The sequence below is a fragment of the Monodelphis domestica genome, chromosome 3 (assembly GCF_027887165.1).
Source record: "Monodelphis domestica isolate mMonDom1 chromosome 3, mMonDom1.pri, whole genome shotgun sequence".
NCBI classification, from domain to species: Eukaryota; Metazoa; Chordata; class Mammalia; order Didelphimorphia; family Didelphidae; genus Monodelphis; species Monodelphis domestica.
In genome coordinates, this window is record NC_077229.1 from 8,199,101 (window position 1) to 8,222,830 (window position 23,730).

A 23,730-nucleotide genomic window follows, 5' to 3' on the forward strand; every position below is an offset into this window, starting at 1 on the left:
AGGGGGTCTCATCAATTTCTTGTCAGGTTCTTTCAAATTTTGACTATTTTCCAGGTCTATCAGAGCAAGCTCTCATGGCTGTCAACAATGCTTCTCTGGCCTGGTTTAGTTTTGTGTGATCTAGTTCAACATTGGGGTTCCAGTGTGGGTCTTCAGTTGGCCAATAATTTGCTCCTCTACCTCTCTTCAGATTAGCCAGAGAGATGACATTATTTTTCTCTCTCTTTGTCAGAAATTTTTCTAATAAATTTTCAACATCCATCCAAGTGGGGTCAAAAGTTCTGAATATGTTCTCCAATCTTTTTATAATTAATATTGGTTCTTCCTCAAATGATGGAAGATCTTTCTTGAATCTAATGAAAACTTCAGGGTTAAAAGGTGTATGGTGTCTTATCGATACCACGTTCCCATCTTTATTAAAAGTGGGTACTTTCCTTAAAGGAAACAAACTATCTGAATGATTTGCTACTCTTGCCTCTAGGCTTCTTGCTCTGATCTCAATGTGGTAGGTGTGAGAAAGGGAAGGGTTGGGCATGCTGAGGGGGAGAGTTTGCTGTTGTCCCATAGTGCCAGAAGGATCAGAGGTAGGAAGGGTATGGGAATTGAATTGGGCAGGGTGGGAAGGAGGGACAAAGGAAGAAGGGTCAGTATCTGGGGGGAAAGATGCAGAGGGGATGTAATTTTGAGCCCAAACAAGAGGACTTGAAGTTCTTTGGGCTTCAAGGTTGTGGCCATTTAACATCTGTTAAAGGCAGGTCTTGCTTGTTCCACATTCTACCAAGTATTTTAAATATGGCTGTTACCTGGCTCCTATAGTCTAATCCCTTTTCTGTGTTTCATAATGTGGCAACTTTCTGTAGTCCTGGCTACTGATTGGGTAAATGCTTAATTGCTTATATCATTTTAATTGAGCACTGATTCAAGGACCTGTCATAGATTTATTTTTCCTATACTTAGAATTTTTACACATAAGACTTTGATAGTCTATATTTCATCCAGAAATTATCATTTCTTAATTGGATTTTTTTGATTTTTTAAATTTCTTTTGCCAATTGATTGATATAACTCATAACTGAGCCATGTATCCCTAAGTTATCCCTGTGTTTTTTAATGCCCCTCTTTGGGGGGTGTATAAATATTATTATTATTTTAAATTGCAAGGTTTAAATTCCTTTTGATAGTAATTTTAGGTTAGGAAACATGATACCTCTCCAAATTCAGAAAGTGAACTGTTTGGAGAAGGCACCATGAAGATGCCTCCACAGACTTACTAACTGCACCAGGAGATCCAGAGTGAACTTTGGGATGTGGTGATTTGAACTGTGTGGGGTTTGAATGCATTTGTTTTGGATGTATACTCTTATGCCAAAGGGGACTGCCCCCTAACTAGCTTTTTGTCAATGGGCCTAGCAAGCATTGGTTTTGTTCTCTTTTCCTCTTATCCTTAAATTATTGTAATTTCAAAGTTGGTATGTTTACAAGACCCATCTGAGACTAGTCTTCCTCGGGCCTCAGGGGAATTGACTTACTTACTACATCATTGCAATGGAAGAGAGAGAGAGATAGGCATCACTGCCAGTTAAATACCAGTTGTGATCTCGCCAAGTGGAGACTCAGGTGAGATTATAGGGAATTCTGCGAAACACCAAGGACTTCTGGGGATTGAAGTCTGGGGTTCAAAATCTCCATTTTTACAAGCTAATGTTTATAATTTTTATTAAGAAAACTATATTATTTGAATATGAACTCAAAACTAATGATTGTGTTATAAAAAACAATCATAAAGGCAATACTATTATAATCATAAAAGGGGGTAGGAGGCTTCACACTTACACAGACAAGGTAAAATAGAATTATCCCAATAGGAAAATAGATGCCAATTGAAGTGCTACTACATTATAATTTATTTTAAGACAGTTCCATTGAATCTGGATTCATCCTTATAAATGGTACTCTACAAAATCTTTTCTCAAGAGACATGTGCTGTCAGCACCCTCTACTTTCATATTACTTTACTGCCCAGGGTTTATAGATACCTACCTGCTCAGTTGGAGAGTCTGAGTCCTGGACATGAAGGAGGGAAAGAAGCAGGTGTTGAAGAGATGGGGTAAATGGAGCCACACATATGAGCACAGGTAGTGGCCCAGGTGGAATTCAAGCCCTGGGGCAGTATTGAAGTCCTGAGGAAGAATGGGTTCTAGGATTCTTAGAAGGAACGCTATAAGAGTTTTAGGGACCAGGATAAACTTGTCAGAAAGTGAGATGCTACCTGAGAAGACTGAATCCAAGAGGTTGAGATGAGCATGAAGGACATATTCCAAGCAGTGGAGACAACTCAGGGAAAGACAAAGTTACAAGATGGAGCATCTTAACCAAGAATCATCCAACAGGCCAGTATCACTGGGTCAGAGAAAGAGCAGGGAGGAGTTCTCATGGGAGAAACACACCCAAGTTTGTGGAAGAATCTCAGCCCAAGAAAGAGACTCAAATTCTGTTCAATTTTGTTAGAAAAGAATTTTATTTGAAGAAGTAGTTCATGATGGTTCCATAAATGATGGAATAGTCTAGAGGCTAAACAGGTAGCCTTGGGGCTGATGATTGAGTCTAAGGGCTAGTAGCCTCTTTGCAGCTGATTGTGTAGAGTAGCAGCTCTGTTGTACAGTGGCAGCTTCATGTATGGAGTATAAACCACAACTATGGAAGAGCAGCTTCCCATCTCTGTGGATTAGGGTTGGCATATGTATGAGGGCCAGGGAGCTTGTCATCTTCCATTCTGGAGAAATCCTCACCTTTCCTGAAAACCCTGAATGGGGGGCCTGGCCAAATTCAGTTGTAGGTTAGGGTGTGATGTCATAGGGAATAAGGAGCATACACAAGTTTTGGGGATTCCTCTAGAATGCTAGAGACCCAGTGCACAGGCCCCTTGTTCTGCATTGTCCAATTGTCCACCTTGTCATCATTGGTCAGTATGGAATAGGTCTCCCTGTCCTTCTGAAATGAGAACATGGGGTGGGGGGTGTGGCACCCTTGAGGACCTCCATAGGTAGTTAATGATTTTACAGTTCTCAGAACAATATGAGTACTTAATAGAACTAATTAGGCACAAAACGGATACCCAGTATGTAATATTATAGATCCTATACACAGAGTTGGCAACAACTAACTGCAATTCATGTTTCACTGATGCTGAAACTAGTTTTTGTAGTTGATGTTTAACCAGTTTTAACTAGTGAGAAATGCCAGATTTCAGAGAATGATGGTCCATTTCCTCATTACCCCTCATTTCCTGCTATGAGCCCATATCAAAGTGAAGGATAAAAAGTCTGGAAAGGGAATTCCCTCGGATGAAGGGCACGGCTTGGCAAGTAAAGGCAGGCAGAATCTTGAGTACTGACCCAGGGTACCATTGGAGGACAGGGCCCATCCTGGGGCTTCAGAATCTGGGCAGTGTGAAAAGGGAATTCTTTGTTCTCTTTGTCTACTCTGAGTTTACATTTGTGAAAGAGAATCCTTTATCCTTTTCTCTATTTTTGAGTTAACACCCATGTTGATTGAATCTATAAAACTTGAACTAGGTGAAGGAGCTCAACAACCACTTAGAGAATTCACCCCCTTCCAATTCAATCTGTCAGGAAACAAGAACTTATACCACAGTCAGTGAGGAATCTGTGAACTCTTTTTATAAATATTTGCCTCTCCAGAAGGTGAGAAGTGGTTCCTACAAACACTGCCCACTGAGCAGTGCTGGGCAATTTCGAAGCTGTGATTGGCCCTTGTGAAAAGGGAAAGGGACAAAAAGCCACGATAAAAGGTCTTGAACATCTGGGGCTAGAAAAGTCAACTCCAAGAAGAAGTTGAACTTCAAGAAGGAAGTCAGCTTAAGGAAGGTCAACTCAAGGAAGAAAGTTGGCCTCAGGAGTCCCTTTCAGCCCTGAGTCACCATCTTGACCTGCCTTTTGGAGGCAACTTGGGTGAGTGGATAGATTGCTTTCCCTTCCTGTCTTCTAGAGAGAATTTAATTCTGGTTGAAGGCCAGACAAATCCTGGCTGAGTTGAGCACCACAGCAATATTTAGTTAGATAGGCTAATTTCATCTCAACCCTTTTGTATTTCTCTACTTTCACTCTTCCCACCTCCTTTGTAAATAAAGGCTATTAAAGGTCATTTTGACTTTGAGCAATAATACTTTGAATTAGTAACCTCCACTATTATTTACAATCTTCATATACTTTAGTCATTGCGATCTCACCATCATGAACCAGCCTCTGAGAGTAAAATTAGTTTTGTTTGTGTCTGTTCCCTCCCAGCTACTGATAGCACCCTGCATTCCTGGACCCCTAGGAATAGGCCTAAGTATATTGAACAAGTCTGGGTGAACTGGGAGTGAATCAAGGACAGGTTGCAGACCCTAATGGAGAGCATAACAGAAGAGATACCATCTTAAGTATGTATCAAATGGATACCCTTGAACCCTCAGTGACCATGCAGACTGTACCAAATAGATCAAGACCTTGACAGACTGCATTGTTCTCAAGACTCTCTGTGATTGGCTCTGTTACTATGAAAACATTGCCTGTCAAGTGACTTACCCAGGGTCACACAGTTAGGAAGTGGCTGAGGCTGGATTTGAACCTAGGACCTCCTATCTCTAGGCCTGGTTCTCAATCCACTGAGCTACCCAGCTGCCCCCAGCCTTCTGTCTTCTTTGCTTTGCTTATTTTTTTATTTTCTCATTATTGTTTGGAGTCTGGACTCCTCCCAACAAACCCATTTAGCTTGGAGTTCTGTACTAATGTGATAAATTTTCACCACATATATAGCACAGACCTTAATGCAAAATAGGCTTAAGACTTGATATATAAATGATAGATTTAAAAATTGCAGAAATACATGTAATTTTATCAGTATATTAAACTGGCCTCTGACTGTAATCAGTCCAGCGTGTCAAGCTGATAGATGCGTGTTGATTTTCTATGTAAGATAATTATTTCGATAATGCATTCAACTGAATGTCATCGTGTAAAGGATCATTTTAGCATTGTGACTTAAAATCTAAATTTAATTGGTCACCAGGGAAAATCCCAAATAAGAAAATACCCAAGTCAGCTAGAAATTTTATAGTGATTTAACTGATATAGTGGAGATTAAGAAGAAGGGAGAAGGAAAAGGAGTAGGATTTCTCTCTCCTGGCTAGTACCGGGAAGATTAGGAGATCTAGGAAGTAAGGTTTTGGAGTGTGGAGCAACGAATCAGCCTGAACTCCAAAAAGGAGAATCAGCTCAAGGGCAAACTCACTGCCAAACCCAAATAACTGCCACAACTCCAAGATGTCAGAATGCCCAGCACGTTGTTAATCAGAGTCAACTCTTCAGGGAAAGAGTGAAGAGAGCCAGTGATGTGCCTTATATAGATGGTTTTATGTCACTTTTCTGTGACTCATCTGCACCAATGATAGCTGAGCTTGGCTTAGGACAGCCCAGGGGTCTGTCTGCTTTTTCTGCACATGTCTGTTGAGGGCCATTTCCTCAGATAATTAAATCTTTTGATCATGGTGCAGGCATCCTGACCTTGTTAAACTGAGTACGGTGGAGAAATGTAGAGGTCCCAAGACCTGATTCTGTTAGACCAAGTATCTCCATTGTTACTGGTCACGAAAGAGCTAAATCAGATCTTATAAAGTCCAGTCTGATTAGGGCAGAATGCTTTTAAAATTCACAACTGGAATGTCAATAATTTTATTTAATATTTGAAATCCACGATATCATGTTACTTTTCCATTTTTGCCTCATAGAAATTTTTGAGAAAATCTTCAAGTGATTTCTATAAAGACATTATTTCATTCCTGAATTAAATCTTCTTTAGAACCAGATGCTATGATAAATTAAGACAATTTAGGATAGGGTTAGAATTTTTTAAAAACTGAAGTATTTAAATGGACATAGTTGTAAATAACTCCTTGTTTCCACTTTCAATATTGGTTCAATTAGTTTTGTTTCTACAGTTTTTTTTTTTGAAGATGGTATCAATTTTTAATTGTTTCTACAGTTTTGAATTTAATATAAAAAATCTACCTATTTTACACCTCCTAATGTTATAGATTTCTTATTTGGCCATAAATTCTTCCCTTGTCAATAAATTGATCTGAAAGATAAACTATTCTAAGCTCCATCTTTAGGTCTAAATCATATGCCCATTTGGACCAAATCTTAGGAGAGCTCATGCCATCGTAAATTGTCTGATTATGAGCAAGGTGAGAGTTCAGTGTGAATGTCTGTGGTGTAAAACTGGCCTGCAGTTCATTTTATTTAATCTAAGGTAGTAGGGAGAAAAGAAAGAAAAAATAGGAGATACTTTCCTTGCTGGTCCATTGAGCTTGCTATTCTGTGGCCATCATTAGGGCACCAAAGCCATGCTCATAGGGAAGTCCAGCCAGCAACAAAACTGAAAGAGAAGAGATTGGATGTCTGATCTTGCCTCAGTTTATCAAATCTTTTCTCTGCCCACTGTAAAAATTAAATTATCTCTAGTAATAAAAATATTGTCTTTCATGAGGTTTATCAAGGATCATTAGAAATCAAGGAATAAAGTAAATACAAAATAAGAAACGACTTGGTAGGGCTGATTAGCCCAGAGTGCCCATGCTTAGCTTACTTACTACATCATTAAAATGGCCGAATGAGAGGGTGGCACACTGCCAGTTAAATACCCCTTGTGATCTCGCCTAGATGGAGACTGAGGTGAGATTATAGGGAATTTAGGGAAATACCAACGACTTCTGGGGACTGAAGTCTGGGGTTCACAATCTCCATTTTTACATTCCCCCTGAGGCCCGAGGAAGATTAGTCTCTCCAATGGGTCTTGTAAACATATCAGCTATCAAAATATAATAATTTTAAGAGGAAGAGAACAAAACCAATAATTGATTGGCACACTGACAAAAATCCAGTTAAGGGGCAGTCCCCTTTGTCACAAGGGTGTACAAAGAAAATAAATGTTTAATCAACCTTCAGTTCAATCAACCGCAACCCAAGGTTCAATCTGCATCTTCCTATAGTAGCTTGTGGTCTGTGGAGCCATCTTTATGGTGTCTCCTCCAAACAGTTCATGTTCTGGATTCGGAGAGGTAGCATGTTCCTTAACATTAAATTACGCTCAAAAGGAATTTAAACTTTGCAATTTAAAATAATATTTTTACATGCCCTTCTGAACAGGGTGATTGAAAAACTCAGGGATCACTTAGGGATGCATGGCTGAGTTTTGAGCTTATATGAATCAATTGGCATGAGAAGTAAAAAAAATCAAAAATAAAAAAAGATAATTTCTGGATGAAATATAGACTATCAAAGTCTTATGTGTAAAAATTCTAAGTAAAGGACAACTAAATCTATAACAGGTCCTTGAATCAGGGCCCAATTAAAATGATGGAAGCAATTAAGCATTTACCTAGTTAGTAGCCAGGACTACAGGAAGAAGCCACATTATGAAAGACAGGAAAAGGGACTAGATTATAGGAGCCAGGTAGGAGTCAAATTTGAGATACTTGTCTGTAAGTATTTTCACAAGGAGGGTGGATACAAGGAGTCCTACATTTTAACATAGGTCAAGTGTTGTAATCTCAAGTTTCACACTAAGTTCAAGTCCTTTGCATTGGCTTAGAAGTGCATCAATCCTACCTGGATTGGTTTCTTTTTCTTCTTCTTTTTGACCTGTGTACTCTTTTGGCACTATTCAGGTTAAATCTGTGCACCTTTGACACTGTGCAGTTCAGCTTTTTTTTTTTATTCCCTTGTCCTGGAATCAGACAACCATTAAGCAAAGTCCCCAAATTTTTTTTAAACAATCAATGGCATCATTTTTATAGTCTCAAGCTTTTGGGTATACATTGACATTATAGCAAATATATTTTAAACTTATATTACAGCAAAATAAAAAAGTTAAACAAAATCTTAATACTGTTGACATGTGCTTCAAAAATAAAAAGGAGAGAAAAATGAAAATGAAATGGTATATTGCACATGCAAGAAAAATATAATAAGTTTTAAAATGTAAAAATATAGCTTATAATCATTGACACACTGTGTCAGCTAAGGAAATGTAGAATACAAAAGTTTCTCACCAAACTAGAGATCCATTTCCTCTTCATACCTGGCCATGATCCACTGTGAGTATGAGGAAATGAATTTCACAAAATAACAGTTTTTTTTTTTTAAATAAAGAACAACAGTACAGCAAATCCCCAAAATCCACAATAGCCCAGTTAATTATGATAGCAAACAAACTCACTATAATATTTCACATAAGTTGATGTATGGCATTTTTTTCAAAGCCTATGAACTGATAGATATTGGTCACAATTTTTTTTTGGTGTAGCAAATCTTTCAACCTAGGCAAATACATTTTTGAACCACTTAAAACTCATTTGTGTCTAGAACATCCTCAAGTAATATAGATATCTTTAAAAAATGTGGCAGAGGAGCATGGGGGGGGGACCACTGTACTGTTGATGTTGGGTAAAGTGAGCTGAAGTTATAAATGAGAGATGCTCCTTTTTTGGGAGTCATCCATGGGTACCATTCCATGGGATTAACTTCCCAGCTCCTTTGGTATTAGACTGTGATGTCCCATTCATTCACATTTTTTATGAAGGTGGGAGGTGGGGATTAAAATTGTATTTCACCTCAGTTACTGAAATGGACCTTACCTCCTCTTAGAGGCAGAAAAAATGAGCGGAGTTGAAAAAAATCGAAAAATCACATCTAAAGTACCCTTATAATCAATTTGAGACCTTTAGCTCATTAAATTTTTCAAAGGTGTTATACAATTGCAAAGAAGTCCATCCATCCTCTATGAAACAATTTACAAAGTCAAAAGTAGAAAAAAGTTGTTTTTATATGGGCTTATTCAATATTTGTTCAGTGTAGTTATAGGTGAAAAGCAAAAGAATATAACAGTAGTTAAAAACCAGTACATTAAAATGATTCAGTGTAACAGAATAGTATTGAATAGTTAATATATGAACTTAAAACCAAAACAATCAGTAAAATGCAATAAAATAGAGATTTTTAAAAAAACTTTGGAGTCTGAAATGCCTTAAAATATAATCTCCAGTCTCATTAAGGTTCCTAGGGTTTTTGTTGTTGTTTTTAACCCTTGAGATACTATTTATCAGAACTATGGGATTTGTTACAAGTCAGAAGATTGGTAAGGGGTAGGCAATGGGGGTCAAGTGACTTGCCAAGAGTCACACAGCTAGGAAGTGTCAAAGGTCAGATTTTACCCCAGGACCTCCCATCTCTAGGCCTGGCTCTCAATCCACTGAGCCACCCAGCTGCCCTCCTATAGTGAGGGTGGGTTTTTGGAATCTCAAATTAGGCAGGCCCAAATGGCAAAGAGTTGCAGAGAGATGAATTCCTTTCCTGAATTTCAGGTGAGATTAATGAAAGGATCAGTGCACTCAAAAAAACAAAACAAAACAAAAAACATCGTAAAACTAGAGGCTGTTTGTAATAGGTGATGCACTGCTCTCTCATAGAATACTCCATACTTCCCGTTTTGAAAAGTCGCTACCTTCTCCTCATTCCACCACCATGTGGTTCCCTGCCATGTGGAGGCTAATTATAGCCTAAGGAAAAGACATCCCCAGTTTAACCGGATGGTTTTTGATTCCGAAGACACAAGGGGCAGCTACTAGAAGTCTGTGTCCTGAGGCTGGCTGGGGCGATCTAGTTGAGAGGCTGGAGATCAGTTGGGGCAGGGCAGAAGCAGGTTGGGACGAGGAGAGCACTCTGGGTCAAGCAGGTCCAAAGAGGATGAATGAGGCAAGTGCAGAAGCAGGCAAACAGGCAGCAGGTGAGAGTACATCAAGAGGCTTTGCTGAAAAGCCTTGGAGAAACGTGGCTTAAAAAATTATCTAGGCTATCTTTAAAAAAATTAAAATATCTCTATTAAAATATTGTATTTTGTGAGATTTATTAAGGATTATTAGAAATCAAGGAATAAAGAAAACACAAAATAAGAAACCACTTGGTAGGGCTAATTAGCCAATTCAGAGTGCTTGCACTTAGCTTACTTAACCCATTATTGCAATGGCCCAGTGAGAGGGAGGCAGAATGGCAATTAAATATTCATTGTGATCTCACCCAGGTGGAGACTGAGGTGAGATAATAGGGAATTTAGGGAAACACCAAGGACTTCTGGGGATTGAAGTCTAGGGATCAAAATCTCCATTTTTACACCACTAACTTACAAATCTCATCCCAGGAGCCAACCATGGCTATCATTTTTGCCAGTGTGGCCAGGGGCCAGTCCAGGGGGCACTGCATGGGATATCAGCTTGTTGTCATCTCCTGATATCTCAACTCTATTGCTGCCTTTTTCTTGTTGCCATTCTATCCTCACTCAATGGATTCCATCACATAATCCTCACTGGCATCAAGTTCAGGCTCACACAAGGTATATACTACCCCAGAGACGGGGCGGGGTGTTGGGTAAATTTCCTTCACACAATAGTAAGACTGGAGCTGCATGTGAACATGTTTCCACATATCTTCTATTATTAAAGTTTCTCCCTGGTGTGGATTCTCTGATGTAGAGCAAGGTATGAGCTTTGCCTTAATGTCTTTCAACATTTCTTGCATTCATAAGTTTTCTCCCGACTGTGGATTCTCTGATGTACAGCAAGATAGGAGCTCTGACCGAATGCCTTTCCACATTGGTTGCATTCATAAGGTTTCTCGCCAGAGTGGATTCTCTGATGTACAGCAAGATAGGAGCTCTGACTGAATGTCTTTCCACATTGGTTGCATTCATAAGGTTTCTCACCAGTGTGGATTCTCTGATGTCTAGCAAGATAGGAGCTCAGACTGAATATCTTTCCACATTGGTTGCATTCATAAGGTTTCTCCCCAGTGTGGATTCTCTGATGTTCAGCAAGATTTGTCCTCTGACTGAATGCCTTTCCACATTGGTTGCATTCATAAGGTTTCTCCCCAGTGTGGATTCTCTGATGTTTAGCAAGATAGGTGCTCTGACTGAATGTCTTTTCACATTGGTTGCAGTTATAAGGTTTCTCCCCAGTGTGGATTCTCTGATGTACAGCAAGATGGGAGTTCCGACTGAATGTCTTTCCACATTGGTTGCATTCATAAGGTTTCTCCCCAGTGTGGATTCTCTGATGTTCAGCAAGATAGGAGCTCTTACTAAATGTCTTTCCACATTGGTTGCATTCATAAGGTTTCTCCCAAGTATGGATTCTCTGATGTTCAGCAAGATTTGTCCTCTGACTGAATGCTTTTCCACATTGGATGCATTCATAATGTTTCTCCCCAGTGTGGATTCTCTGATGTACAGCAAGATGGGAGTTCCGACTGAATGTCTTTCCACATTGGTTGCATTCATAAGGTTTCTCCCCAGTGTGGATTCTCTGATGTTCAGCAAGATTTGTCCTCTGACTGAATGCCTTTCCACATTGGTTGCATTCAAAAGGTTTCTCTCCAGTGTGGATTCTCTGATGTACAGCAAGACTGGAGTTCCAACTGAATGCTTTTCCACATTGGTTGCATTCATAAGGTTTCTCGCCAGAGTGGATTCTCTGATGTACAGTAAGATTGGAGCTCATACTGAATGTCTTTCCACATTGGTTGCATTCATAAGGCTTCTCGCCAGAGTGGATTCTCTGATGTCCGGCAAGACTGGAGCTCATACTGAATGTCTTTCCACATTGGTTGCATTCATAAGGTGTCTCCCCAGTGTGGAGTCTCTGATGTACAGTAAGATTGGAGCTCCGAGTGAATGTCTTTCCACATTGGTTGCATTCATAAGGCTTCTCGCCAGAGTGGATTCTCTGATGTTCAGCAAGATTGGAGCTTCGACTGAATGTCTTTCCACATTGGTTGCATTCATAATGTTTCTCCCCAGTGTGGATTCTCTGATGTATAGCAAGATGGGAGTGCAGACTGAATATCTTTCCACATTTCTTACAATCATAAGGTCTCCCCCCAGTGTGGATTCTCTGATGTACAGCAAGACTGGAGCTCCGACTGAATGTTTTTCCACATTGGTTGCATTCATAAGGTTTCTCATCAGTTTGGATTCTCTGATGTCTAGCAAGATGGGAGCACAGACTAAATGTCTTTCCACATTTCTTGCAATCATAAGGTTTCTCCCCAGTATGCATTCTATGATGTTCAACAAGATGGGAGCTCATACTAAATGCCTTTCCACATAGCTTGCATTCATAAGGTTTCTCCCCAGAGTGTTTTCTCTGATGTTCAGCAAGACTGGAGCTTAGACTGAATGTCTTTCCACATTGGTTGCATTTATAAGGTTTCTCCCCAGAGTGGATTCTCTGATGTCTAGCAAGATGGGAGCTCTGACTGAATGTCTTTCCACATTGGTTGCATTCATAAGGTTTCTCACCAGTATGGATTCTCTGATGTTCAGCAAGACTGGAGCTCCGACTGAATGTCTTTCCACATTGGTTGCATTCATAAGGTTTCTCCCCAGAGTGGATTTTCTGATGTACAGCAAGACTGGAGCTCCGATTGAATGTCTTTCCACATTGGTTGCATTCATAAGGTTTCTCCCCAGAGTGGATTCTCTGATGTACAGCAAGATGTGAGCTCAGTCTGAAACGCTTCCCACATTGAATGCAATCATACGGTTTCTCCCCAGTGTGGATTCTTTGATGTACACCAAGACTGGAGTTCTCTGAGAATCTCTTTCCACATTGGTTGCATTCATAAGGTTTCTCCCCAGTGTGGATTCTCTGATGTATAGCAAGACGGGAACTCTGATTAAATGTTTTCCCACATTTTTTGCATTCATAAGGTTTCTCTCCAGTGTGGATTAGCTGATGTTTAACAAGACTGGACTTCCAATGAAATGTTTTTCCACATTGATTGCATTCATAAGGTTTCTCTCCAGTGTGGATTCTCTGATGTTTAGCAAGATAGGAGTTCCAACGAAATGTTTTTCCACATTGCTTGCATTCATAAGGTTTCTCCCCAGAGTGGATTTTCTGATGTACAACAACACTGGACCTCTGACTGAATGACTTTCCACACTGGTTGCATTTATAAGGTTTCTCTCCAGTGTGGATTCTCTGATGTCTAGCTAGATCTGAGTAACAGGTGAATGTCTTTCCACATTGCTTGCATTCATAAGGTTTCTTAAGAGAGTGCATTCTCTGATGTCCCACACAAATGGCCCTTTGCATAAAAGTCTTTCCGCACTGATTATCTTCACTAGATTTTCCCCCAGGGTGAATTCCTTGATGTTCAATATCAGATGAATTTTGAGGTGCAACACAGAATTCCCTAAAAGCAAAGTTATCGGGACAATCACCCATGAATCTTTGTAGGTTCATTTCTTCCACAGAGAGGCTCAAATCTATTGCAGTCAGCTTCATTTCAGGTCTGATCTCTCTTTCTAAAAGAAACAAACAGTAAAAAATACATATAGAGCAACATATACACATATTTAACTCTTATCTCCTTTCCTGCACTGTCAGAAAATAACCTGCTTTATATCTTATTTCCTCAGGTAAGAAAGCTTCCAACTAAAATGGTCACAATCCCTCCTTTCAAAATACCATGGTCGCAAAGCTAAAGAACAATTTAAATAATAAGGAGGATCTCATGTGATCTCACAGGCTCTTCATAAGAAATCTGGGATTCGGGACAAGCTAGCTTTATTACATTCCTAACTTGGACCGTGACTCAGGAAAGGTTGGATGAATGACTTGACCCAAAATCCTGGCAGCTGAGACCAAATCCTGTGGCTAGACATGCTCTATCCATGCTACTAGACCATTCCCTTTCAATCTTTTTGCTTTCATTTTCATTGTCTATACATTCAATCCTCTCAACCTAGGCAGAAACCACTGGGTGCATGTAGACCAAATATTTCCATTTCATCATCTAGCTTCTCTGTAAGCATGATGGAATTCCCTTTGTGATTGCTTTCGACCTTATTTTTTTCCCCCAGTATCTGAGATCAGAAGAAGAAATTCAGCACACTTTTTAGCATTCATTCAATGCACAAAAGATTTTGTTCTGTTCCCTACTACAAAAACATGGCATTTTCCATGTATAAAATTATGTCTCATAGAGTAAGTTGAGTCCTTGATCCATTTATGAAGAAACAGGCAAGAAAGCTCCTACAATTCTCTTTTTCTTTCCCACCTTATACAGATGCTGGCACTTTCATGATATTCTTCTTAAGAATCCCAATATGGGTGGTGGTGGACTCTCATCATACCTCAGAAACTTGCCAGGACTTTTAAGACTGGGCAAGTCACAGGAGCTCTGCTGGTCTCAGGCTCCGCAACTATAACATGAACGTAATAATATTAAGTGACTCCTGGGGTTCCTATGAGGATCTAATGAGATAATATTGATAAAGTGTATGACACATAATAGGGCCCATATGTAAATGGTGTTTGTTTTTATCTTTAGAATTTGGATTATTTCCTCCTTAGATTACTTTTCTCCTTTAACTATCAATCTCTTCACTCCTCTAGTTCCTGATTTCCCTGTTGAACTAAATAGATTTCCATTCCCCAACAATTCTTTATCCCTGGATCATCTCAGAGTGTAACTAGACTTCTCTAGTGCTCCTTCCCTTCAGAGCCTTCCCTCCTGTGATTGGTTTCCCTGCAGCTGCAATCCCAAAATACTGAAGGGAAGTGATAGGAAATGGAGTCCAATAGCATCATCTTACAGAGAGAAACTGAGGTACAGGGGGTTCAGTGACTTGCCCAAGAATTCCAAGTCGGGTCCTCCTTCTCCTAAATCTAGCCAGTGACTCCACTCTGAGACTCTATCCTTGGGGTTCCTACAGGAGTCTGCCCTTATCTCTCAAGGTTTGTAATGCAGGAGCCCAGAGTAGAATGTACCTGGTACCGTCTTGGGGGACCTGGAATGAGCAGTAGCCCCCCTTCCCACCCTGTTTGAGTCCATTCTGGAAGAAACTCCTGATGTCCCAAAATGGCTCCAATCATCAGTGTTCTGCCTCAGTATGAAGCCCCAGACACAGGGACCTCAAGGGATCAGCTCTCCTCCCAACACCCTGCCTGCTCCTCCCTCCTTGACACCTCTCTGAGCCTCCTGGACTCTTCTCTTGGGGAGTCTCTGCCTCCTCTCCTGGAGAACTCAACAATCCTCTTTGGATTCAATGCTGTCTCTCAGTCAGTCCATTCATCTTGACAATCACAGAGAAGGGCAAGCAAGGCCTATAGGAGGCTTACAAGGACTGCTGGAGGACAGTCTCCCCAGCATTTAGGGAAAGGAGAGGAATGGGGAAGACATTTAGGGAACCAATCTAGAACCAGAATGATAGATTTTAGGGGATTTAATTCAGAGAAGCCTGGAATCAGTCGATAGTTTTCCATTACCAGGAAATGAGAGGCAGCCAGAAGGAGAGGGCTAAGGAGCTGGGAATCAGAGGCAGGAGGGCCTCAGTTTACATTTCACCACAAGTACCTCCTATGTGGGTGCTTCAGAACAAGCCACTTTATTGAATGTATTTTCTCATCTGGAAAATGGGGCTAATTGTGGCACTGAATTAGGAACATGAAAGTGAGGAAGAAGTGCCAGAAAATTACAGAGAAAACCCTAGATAAAATCCCAGGCTAAGAGCATGTCATTATAAATGCTTTGTCCTTTGCCTGCCTTCCTTACTGGCTCTGCTGGAGGCTTAGGGCAATCAGAAGGAAGACTAAGGACAAATCTTGTCTCCTGGGGACACCGAGGAGCTGAGAGCTACAAGTTTCTGCTGGTTAAAGAGAAAAAGATCCCCAATAGTAGATCCACCCTAGAGGGGAAGAAGGTGGGAGGAAAATCCTCCAGAAGAGCTTTCCCAGAGGGGTTTGGGAGACAAATTCTGGGCCAGGGAGGGATGAGAGGGATTCAACGCTGAGATTACTTCTACATCTGAGACTCTCTAACACGCATTTGACCTTGGACTACAGGAGCACCAAAGGGAGCCCCCAAAGTCCAATTACAGCATGCAAAATCCTTTTACATGAGAACCAGGCAGCAGGAGGGCCCTGGCTCAGGGACTCGCAATACCAGTCCTCGTCCTTTCCTCATGCCTGAAAACTCCTTCCACACCTGCCTGCTGCTCAGGGCGACATTCCCTTGGTTGGCAGACTTGGGCAGGAGGGAGAGGGCTCCTTACCCACAGAGAGCAGGTTCCGGGCATTCTCCAGCATTACCTCCCTGTACAGCTCCTTCTGGGGAGGAGACAAGAGGCGCCACTCCTCCCAAGTGAAATCCACAGCCACATCCTGGAATGTCACCACCTCCTAGAGGAGTCCAAGAGAGAGCACAGAGGGCTGAAACTCACATCACAAGGAAGAGCCCACCTCTGGTCAGTCACAGGAGGAAACTGACCCACAGAGGAGGGAAGGGCCCAAAGGTCCCGCCCTTTGTCAGTGTCAGAGACAGCACTAGAAGCTGAGTCTGTAAGAGCCCAAAGGAGGCTTGAGAAGAGCATCTCTAAGAGGCTCTGGAGGGAAGCTGAGGAGTTTGTAGTGTGTGAAGGGAAACCTCTAGGGGACCTCCAGGGCAGCCTGGATCCCAGGGAGCCAGGGTGGGATGTAGGAGTCAGTCACGTGTCTGTGGCCCTGTTGTTGTGTCCCAGGATAGCCAGCATCGGTGTGAGTCACCAACCTGTCAGAGCCACGGAGGGGGCGAGTGGGGGAAAGGCAAAAGGCAGGAGAGGGGAGGAGAGGGGGCTTTTCTACTTCCCTAGAACTGACTGCTTCTTTGGGCTGGGGGTTTGTCTTAGAGCTTCCCTGATCACTTGATCTCTGGCAAGCCCAGCCTGAGCAAGCAGAATGGAGGAGAGCTAGAAAGGCTGAGCTCGCTCTCTCTCCCTCTCTGTCTCTGTCTCTCCCTCACTGTCTGTCTGTCTCTCCCTGTCTCTCTCTCTCTCCCTCTCCTCCCCCCCAATCTCTTTCTTGTCTCTCCCTTTCTCTCTTCCTCCCTTCATGTCTCTCTCCCTCTCCCTCTGGCTCCCTCCGTCCTTCTCTCTGTCTCTCTCTCCCCCAATAAATGCTCTCCAATCTGGTAATGAGCCCACAGATCCTTCTTTACTTATAACTCTGTGGAAGGCACGACAAAGGAGAGAAGGTGCTCCACAGAGCTCGGGGACTCAGGATGCAGTCTGGGTGACCCATCCTTGGAGAAGGCTGAGCTGATCTCAGATCATTGACTTATTGATCCTGTTCACCGGTAACTGCTTTTCTCTGGTAACTCCCTGAGTCCTGCTTCTCTGCCTCCTGGCTCAGCTCCACACTCAGCCAGCCTGTAATGGGGGAAGTGCAGAATCCAGCTCTTGGGCACCTCATCACTGTTCTGGCCTCATTTCAAGGCATTCGCTGGCCTTGGAAGGTTCAGTCGAGCCCCAGGGAGTCAGGTTAGACTTTCCACACCCCCGACCCATCTCAGACAGGGCTGGTTTCCTACCCAAAATCAGAATCCTGACCTTGCACTGGACTCACACCAGAATCTCTGCTTAGTCTGAGGACAGAAAGAGGGCTGGGGCGCTTCTGGCCCTTATTACCGATTATTCCGGTCAGTCACATGTCCCTGATCCTCCCAGCTCTATGACCATTCTACGACAGACATCACTTGCCATGTCTGTTCTTTGTACTTTGCTCCCCCAAACCTATCAAAGAGATCTAGCCTTCTGCTTAGGGAGCATTAACAGAGGGGAGCCCCTGATCTCTATTATTGACAGGTAGCACTTCCCTGCTTATCTTCTTGGGAGAGCTGCCTCAGTTTACTCTCTGGTTAAATTTCACTCCCAACACCTGTAAATGTGAGCTTCACAATGCTGGACAGAATACCACATGTTCCCTAGTGAAGAGGAATCTGCCGAGATTTTAGGAAGAGACCCAGAAGGGAAGAGATCATTTGCTTCTTGAACACCCCGAGCAGCAGAAATGCAGGAGGAGTGAATGAAGACAACAGCAGCAGCAGCTGAACAGCAGAGAGACCAGAAAGAGGCTTCTTGTAAGAACTACAGACAAGGAGAAAGGGAGGAAGGAGGAAACTCAGGGGGGCTAAAGGTGAAGGCAAAGACAGAGGGGATCCTGGGAAGATTCCTGGGGCCTCCCTTCAGCTCCAGGAGGATGCTGCTTGTGTTGGACTACAGAACCACAGGAGAGAAGAGGAGGTAGATACAGAGAAGAAGGGGACACAAGGAGGCACCTCAAGGACTGGAAACTGTCATTTCCATCCCTTCTACATTCAGCTCTTGTTCTGCCCTTCTGGGGATTCCCCAAGAGGCAAAGGTCAGTCCTTGTCCTCCAGGAGCTCTCAGTGCAGGGGGAGACAATACACAGACACAGGGACACCCAGCAAGCTCTGCCTAGGAGAAATGGGGAAGAATGGAAAGAATGAAGGCACTCTGACCGAGAGGGACCAGGGAAGGTTTCCTGCAGAAAGTTTCTAGTCTTTAGCTGGGACTTAGAGGAAGTTTAAAGGGATCAGTGATATGAAATGTGGAGGGAAAATATTCCAGACATAATGTAAAGCCATGGAAAATGCCTGGAAGTAGACACAGCCCGATCACATGGTGGATAGAGTGCCAGATCTGGAGTCAGGAAGACCTGGGTTCAAATGTGATATCAGTCACTTCCTAGCTATGTGATCCTGGGTAAGTCACTAACTCTGACTGCCTGACCCTCATCAGTCATATTTATCTTAGAACTGATCCCAAGATGGCAGGTAAGAGTTAACCCGCCCCCCCCCCCCCCTAATATTTTCCATTCTAGGGCAGTTAGGTGCCTGGAATACTGAACTAGAACTAGAGAGAGAAGGTCCTGGGTTCAAATATGACTTCTGACCCTTCCTACCTATGTGACCTCCGGTAAGGCAGTAGCCCCCAACTGCCTACCTCTTAGCCATCTGCTGCCTCACAAGAGATGCTCACCATCAACTCTAAGGCAGAAAGTAAAGGATTTCTTTTTAAAGTCTCCAGCTGAGGGAATACAGGAGGCCAGGCATCCTAGGTCCAAGAATACAGACTGGGGACTAATGAATGAGAAGATGGGAAAGGGGGCTTTGAACACCAAACAGAATGCTTTCTTTTTGACCCTGGAGGGAACACGGAGCCACTGGGGGTTATGGAGGAGGGGAGTGACACAATCATAACTGAGCTGTAGGGAAATCACTCTGGTGGGAGAATGGAGGAGGCCTGGGGGGGGCGGGGGGAAGACCCTTGGGGAACACAGAATCAGCAGCAGGGTGTCTTAATAGTCCAGGAGGGAGGTGATGTGGGCCTCCACCAGTGACACAGCACAGAAGGGGGCACATTGGAGAAATGCTGCAAAGGTGAAACTGACAGGGCCTGGTGCCATATTGGATATGTTGGTAAGGGACAGTGAAGAGGCAAGAAGACTCCTTGGTTTTGAACCAGAGGGACTAGGAGGATACAGCTCCAGAGAAGGTGGGGGTTCTGTCTAGATGAGAGAGAACAATGTACTTGGGACACACTGAGCTCATGATGTCTCCTGTTCACCTGGTGTGAAATCCCTGTAAGGAGATTAGAGATAAAAGACTGGAGATCAGCACAGAGATTGGAGCAGAAAATGGAGATCTGAGACTCATCAGCAGAGAGGTGGTGCTTGCATCCCTGGTAGCTGATGATATCGCCAAGTGTAGAAGCCCAGAAGGAGAAGAGTAGAGGGCTAAAGACAGGGCTGGAGCAACTCCCTCACCCTAAGCCTAGTTTTACAAGATCTAGAGGAGGAGTCAGCAGAGAGGACAGAGAATCACAGGACAGAGATGGAGGAGCTAATCCAGGACAGAGAGAACCCTGTCCTAAAAACCCCGAGAAAGAGAATAATGGGGAGGAGAGATGGGCCCAAAGCATGAAAGGCTGCAGACAGGACTGAAAGGAGGACTGAGGAGGTGGTCTATCATCTCAGAAACAGAGGAGCATATAGGGGAGGAGGTACAGAGGAGAAGGCAAAGCCTGAGAAGATGGAGAAAGGATGGAGGTCCTGCCTTGATGTAGAAGGGGCTTGCACTGATGAGTGTTTTCATGTGGGTGAAGGGAGATGAGGACTCACACTGAGGCCAGAGACTTGGTGCCTGCAGTCTACTAGTCCTGAGTGGGGGTGGGGGTGTCCACTGTGGCACTTGGAGGACTGGGAGACCCGGGAAGATTCCAGACAGAAGCCAATGAGCAGCACAAGGGAACAAAGTCTTCCTTGAGGATGGCAGAGACCAAGGGAAACCCTCAGGTTCTCCTCCACGCCAGACTCAAGAGGGAACAGGTGAAAAGAAGCAGAGGAAGAGGGTGTGAGTGCAGCCAGACAAGCAGAGAGCAAAGATAGGAACCCTATACAAGGAAGAAGAAGGAGTCAATGATTGTCCTTGCCTTTTACTTGTGCCAAGGGAGAAATCCAATATGGGAGCCAGCGCCTGGGGGGAACTCTTGGGATCTGAGCTGTCCAAGGGCCCAGGAATCACTCCCAAAGGCAAGAAGAGGGCCAGGAAGGGCTGTTCTTCCTGTTTGGGACGTGGGGATACAAATGGCCCAGCAGGAAGGAGCCAGCAGATTCCCAGCAATCTTGTGTCAGAGACAGGGAAGGGCCTCCCTGCCTGAGGGGGCTCCCATCTGGGGCCGGAATGCACTTACCTGGGCTGGGAGTCTGTCCCTCTCCAAGACCATCCCGGGTACCCCAGGCTTCCCGTGCAGGCAGCAAAACAGCCTCAGCGTGTCCTTCTGGAGAAGCTCTTCCAGCTTGTCTAGCCTCGTCTCTGTAAGGCCTAAATGAGGAGTTTGGACAAAATAAGGGAGAAGCGTTGAATCATTTAATGTTTAATGAGAATATAGTAGAGGAGTAACTTAATGTCAGCCCTCAAAGCCAGAGGAAAGAAAACTTCTAGCAGGGTTTACAAGGAACAATTTAGTTAGAGATAGTCAAAGAATACAGTAAAACGATTATAGCAAAGGAGAGAAACATAAGAAAGAGGCAGAGAAAGAAAATTGTCTAAAGTCTATACAAGTGATCCTATAACTACCTCCATTTACTACCTAAACTGCCTATATCTACCTATAACTACCGCTAATAACAACCATCCCACAGAGTTCTAACCAAATCCAGACCAATCAAAACCAACACAATCAGTGTTTAACCCAACCCCAGTTAGGTCTGTCAAAGAGCAGCCACATTCCAAAAAGTTCAAGAAAGAAAAAGAACCAAACAACAGCCCAAACCAAAACCCCCAAACCCAAAAGTTCTCTCACTAAGCTCAAGTCCTATGTTATATTCCAGCAACCAACCACCATACACCAGCCCAACACAGCAGTAAACTTCCCCCCAACTGCCAGACCTAACTGTCAGCAACTGAAAAACCCACCAACTGATGCTGGCTCCCCTTTATATCCTTTTCCTACCTCACTTCCTGTCTCTATGCTTCCTCCTTCCTGTCCATGGTTTCTCCTTCACATAACTGTGAGCTGGCGCATCCCTTCACATCTCTAATGTTGGAGGACCTCCAGGTCCCTGTTAAATTAAAAAAGGAATAAAGAATTCCTTTTTACATCTCTCCACTCATGCTCCTGCCCCCTCCCCTCTTCAGTCCACTTTCTGGGCCCTGAATAGAGCTCCAGCCAAAGCACTTCCCTTGGTCCAGGGAATGTTTAACTGATTCCCATCCCAGCCCTCTTTCCCCCAGTGTAGACAAGCCCATCTTCCTCTCTGCCTTTGGACTCCCTCCCTGGCCAATGGCTCTCAGATGGACTTCACAAGAAAGCTACCCTGATCTCCCTCCAGCTGGGGTCTGGCTCAGCCCATCCACCCTGGGGCCAGGCAGGGGGGGTGAAGGAAGGTTGTTGGGGGGGGACTCTGCACCCTGACCAGGAGCAAGGTGTGCCGGGGTCTCCCTAGAGGCTGGGGGGGGGGGGCGCCGGGGACCCTCTGACAATTGAGGCTGGGAATCCCTGACGGGAAGGAGCTGGAGAGCCCAAAGCCTGCCATGGAGCAGCCAAGGGCCAAAGAAGGGGGCCAAGAAAGGGCTTTGGCTCCTGGGCGGGGGAGGCAGAGCTCAGGGATCCACTCAGAGACCCCTCTGAGGGCAGCCCAGAGGAAGCTCTAAGTAGGAGCTGGGTGGGGGTCAGGACTCCTGGGTCAGGCATCCCTGGCCCCTGGAAAGTCCCCTCTCTGCCCCTAGACCCCTCCCAGGGTTGGGCTTCCCCCTGGGCCACCCCCACCAGGCTGGGCAGGATAGAATACCCCTCTTCCTGCATGGAGAGCCTCCTTCCCTCCCCTCAGACTGCCTGGATACATTATGGGGAAGGTGGGGGCAGCAGAGAACTCCTGGGGGAGAGCAGGGGGCAGGGGAGGGGAGGGGAGGGAATGTGAGGCCCACAAGGAGGGGCCATCTGGGGGTTGAATCATCTCAGGAGAATCAGGCAGGTGAACAGGGGTCAGTGTGGGTGGGGGCAGGAGGAGGATGGGAAAAGGGGAAGGGGGAGAAGGAAGAAGGCCTGGAAGTGGCCAAGAGACTTAGGAGGTCCCGATGTGACTAGAAACTTGCCCAAAGGCAAAGCCCTGCTCTGGGGGAGGGGGAGGGACTACAGGAAGCCCCCTTGGGCTGGCGGATGGGCATGGGGTCCCTCCAGGTGGCCAGGGGGCCCAGCCAGCCTCCAGCCAGGAAACCCTTGCATGGGGTTCAGAGACAAAAGGGCAGCGGCTAATAGTACAGGAAGGGTCTGAGGCTAGACTGGGACCCAGGCCCTCCCCGTGCCCGGCATTCTCCTCGGGGCTCCCTTGGGCAGGGGGCAGACCTCCCGGTGGGGAAGGCCCTCCTCCTCCTTCAGCCCCATCCCTGCCTGCAGGGCCTCCTGGGTTCTCTTCCCCTTCCTGCCAGCCTCCAGTCAGCTCCTCACGTGACTTTCCTCTGCCTCCATTGCTGGGAGAAGTAAAAGTACCTCTGGTACTGCGCCCCACCCACCAGGCATTTTAGCTGGAAAGAAGATCCCAAAGAATGAATCGAAGGCCACACTTGACCCCAGTCTAACACCGGGGCAGCCCCGGATAAACTGTACTCCGCGGAGATGCTGGGTCCCAGGACGTGGGAGAGGGGCGGGGCTCCCGGCTTTGGGGGGGTCCAGGAGTCACCTGGGGAGGGGTCTGCCCCTGAGGGACTAGTAAACGGGAGGATTCGAACTCAGTCCTGCTCTCTGCCTCCCACCTCTCTCCGGCCCCCTTTGCTGCTGTCCCCCGCCATCACTTCAGAATTACCAAGGCTGGAGGCGCCGGGCGGAGGGAGATCCAGGGCTGGCTAAGAAGTAGAGGCGGGAAAAAGCTCAGGGAGGGGGGAGGAGTGAGGCTGGCGGCGAGCTTTACTTCCGGGTTCCCGGAGGCCTCTGCGCGGCCTGTTCAGAAGCTACATTGCTCCGCCCCGCCCCGCTCCGCCCCTTCGGCCTGGCTCTCCCATCTGCGTGTCCCCTCCTCCAGATCCTTTTTTCGGAGCCTCAAGCGTGAACCCCGCCTCCCTCCCCGCCCCCCAGCCCTCCCCTTCATTCCGCCCCGCCCCTCTCAGTGAGTCTGAGAGCCGCCACTGCGTTCGGTTTAGGGCCCTCCAGTCTCCTGGCTTTCCCAAAAAACGGAAAGGGTACCCGGCCCCAGGTGTCCCGAGTTGCCAGCTCCTCTTGGGCCTAAGACAGTGCGGGGGGAACCCGAGAGATCCTCTTCTCCTCCCCCCA

General features: G+C 44.9%; 1 protein-coding gene across 1 annotated transcript; it reads right to left on the reverse strand.

Moving 5' to 3' along the window:
• Window positions 1-8,871: 8,871 nt before the first annotated feature.
• LOC103105273 (zinc finger protein 420-like) lies at window positions 8,872-23,393 on the reverse strand. Its single transcript, XM_056821270.1, has 5 exons — window positions 23,267-23,393; window positions 21,418-21,526; window positions 20,656-20,786; window positions 16,180-16,306; window positions 8,872-13,428 (listed from the first exon to the last, which is right to left on the reverse strand). Exons 3-5 carry the CDS (start codon window positions 20,686-20,688, stop codon window positions 10,622-10,624), a joined length of 2,967 nt encoding a protein of 988 aa, XP_056677248.1. The 5' UTR covers window positions 20,689-20,786; window positions 21,418-21,526; window positions 23,267-23,393; the 3' UTR covers window positions 8,872-10,621.
• Between the last annotated feature and the right edge of the window lie 337 nt (window positions 23,394-23,730).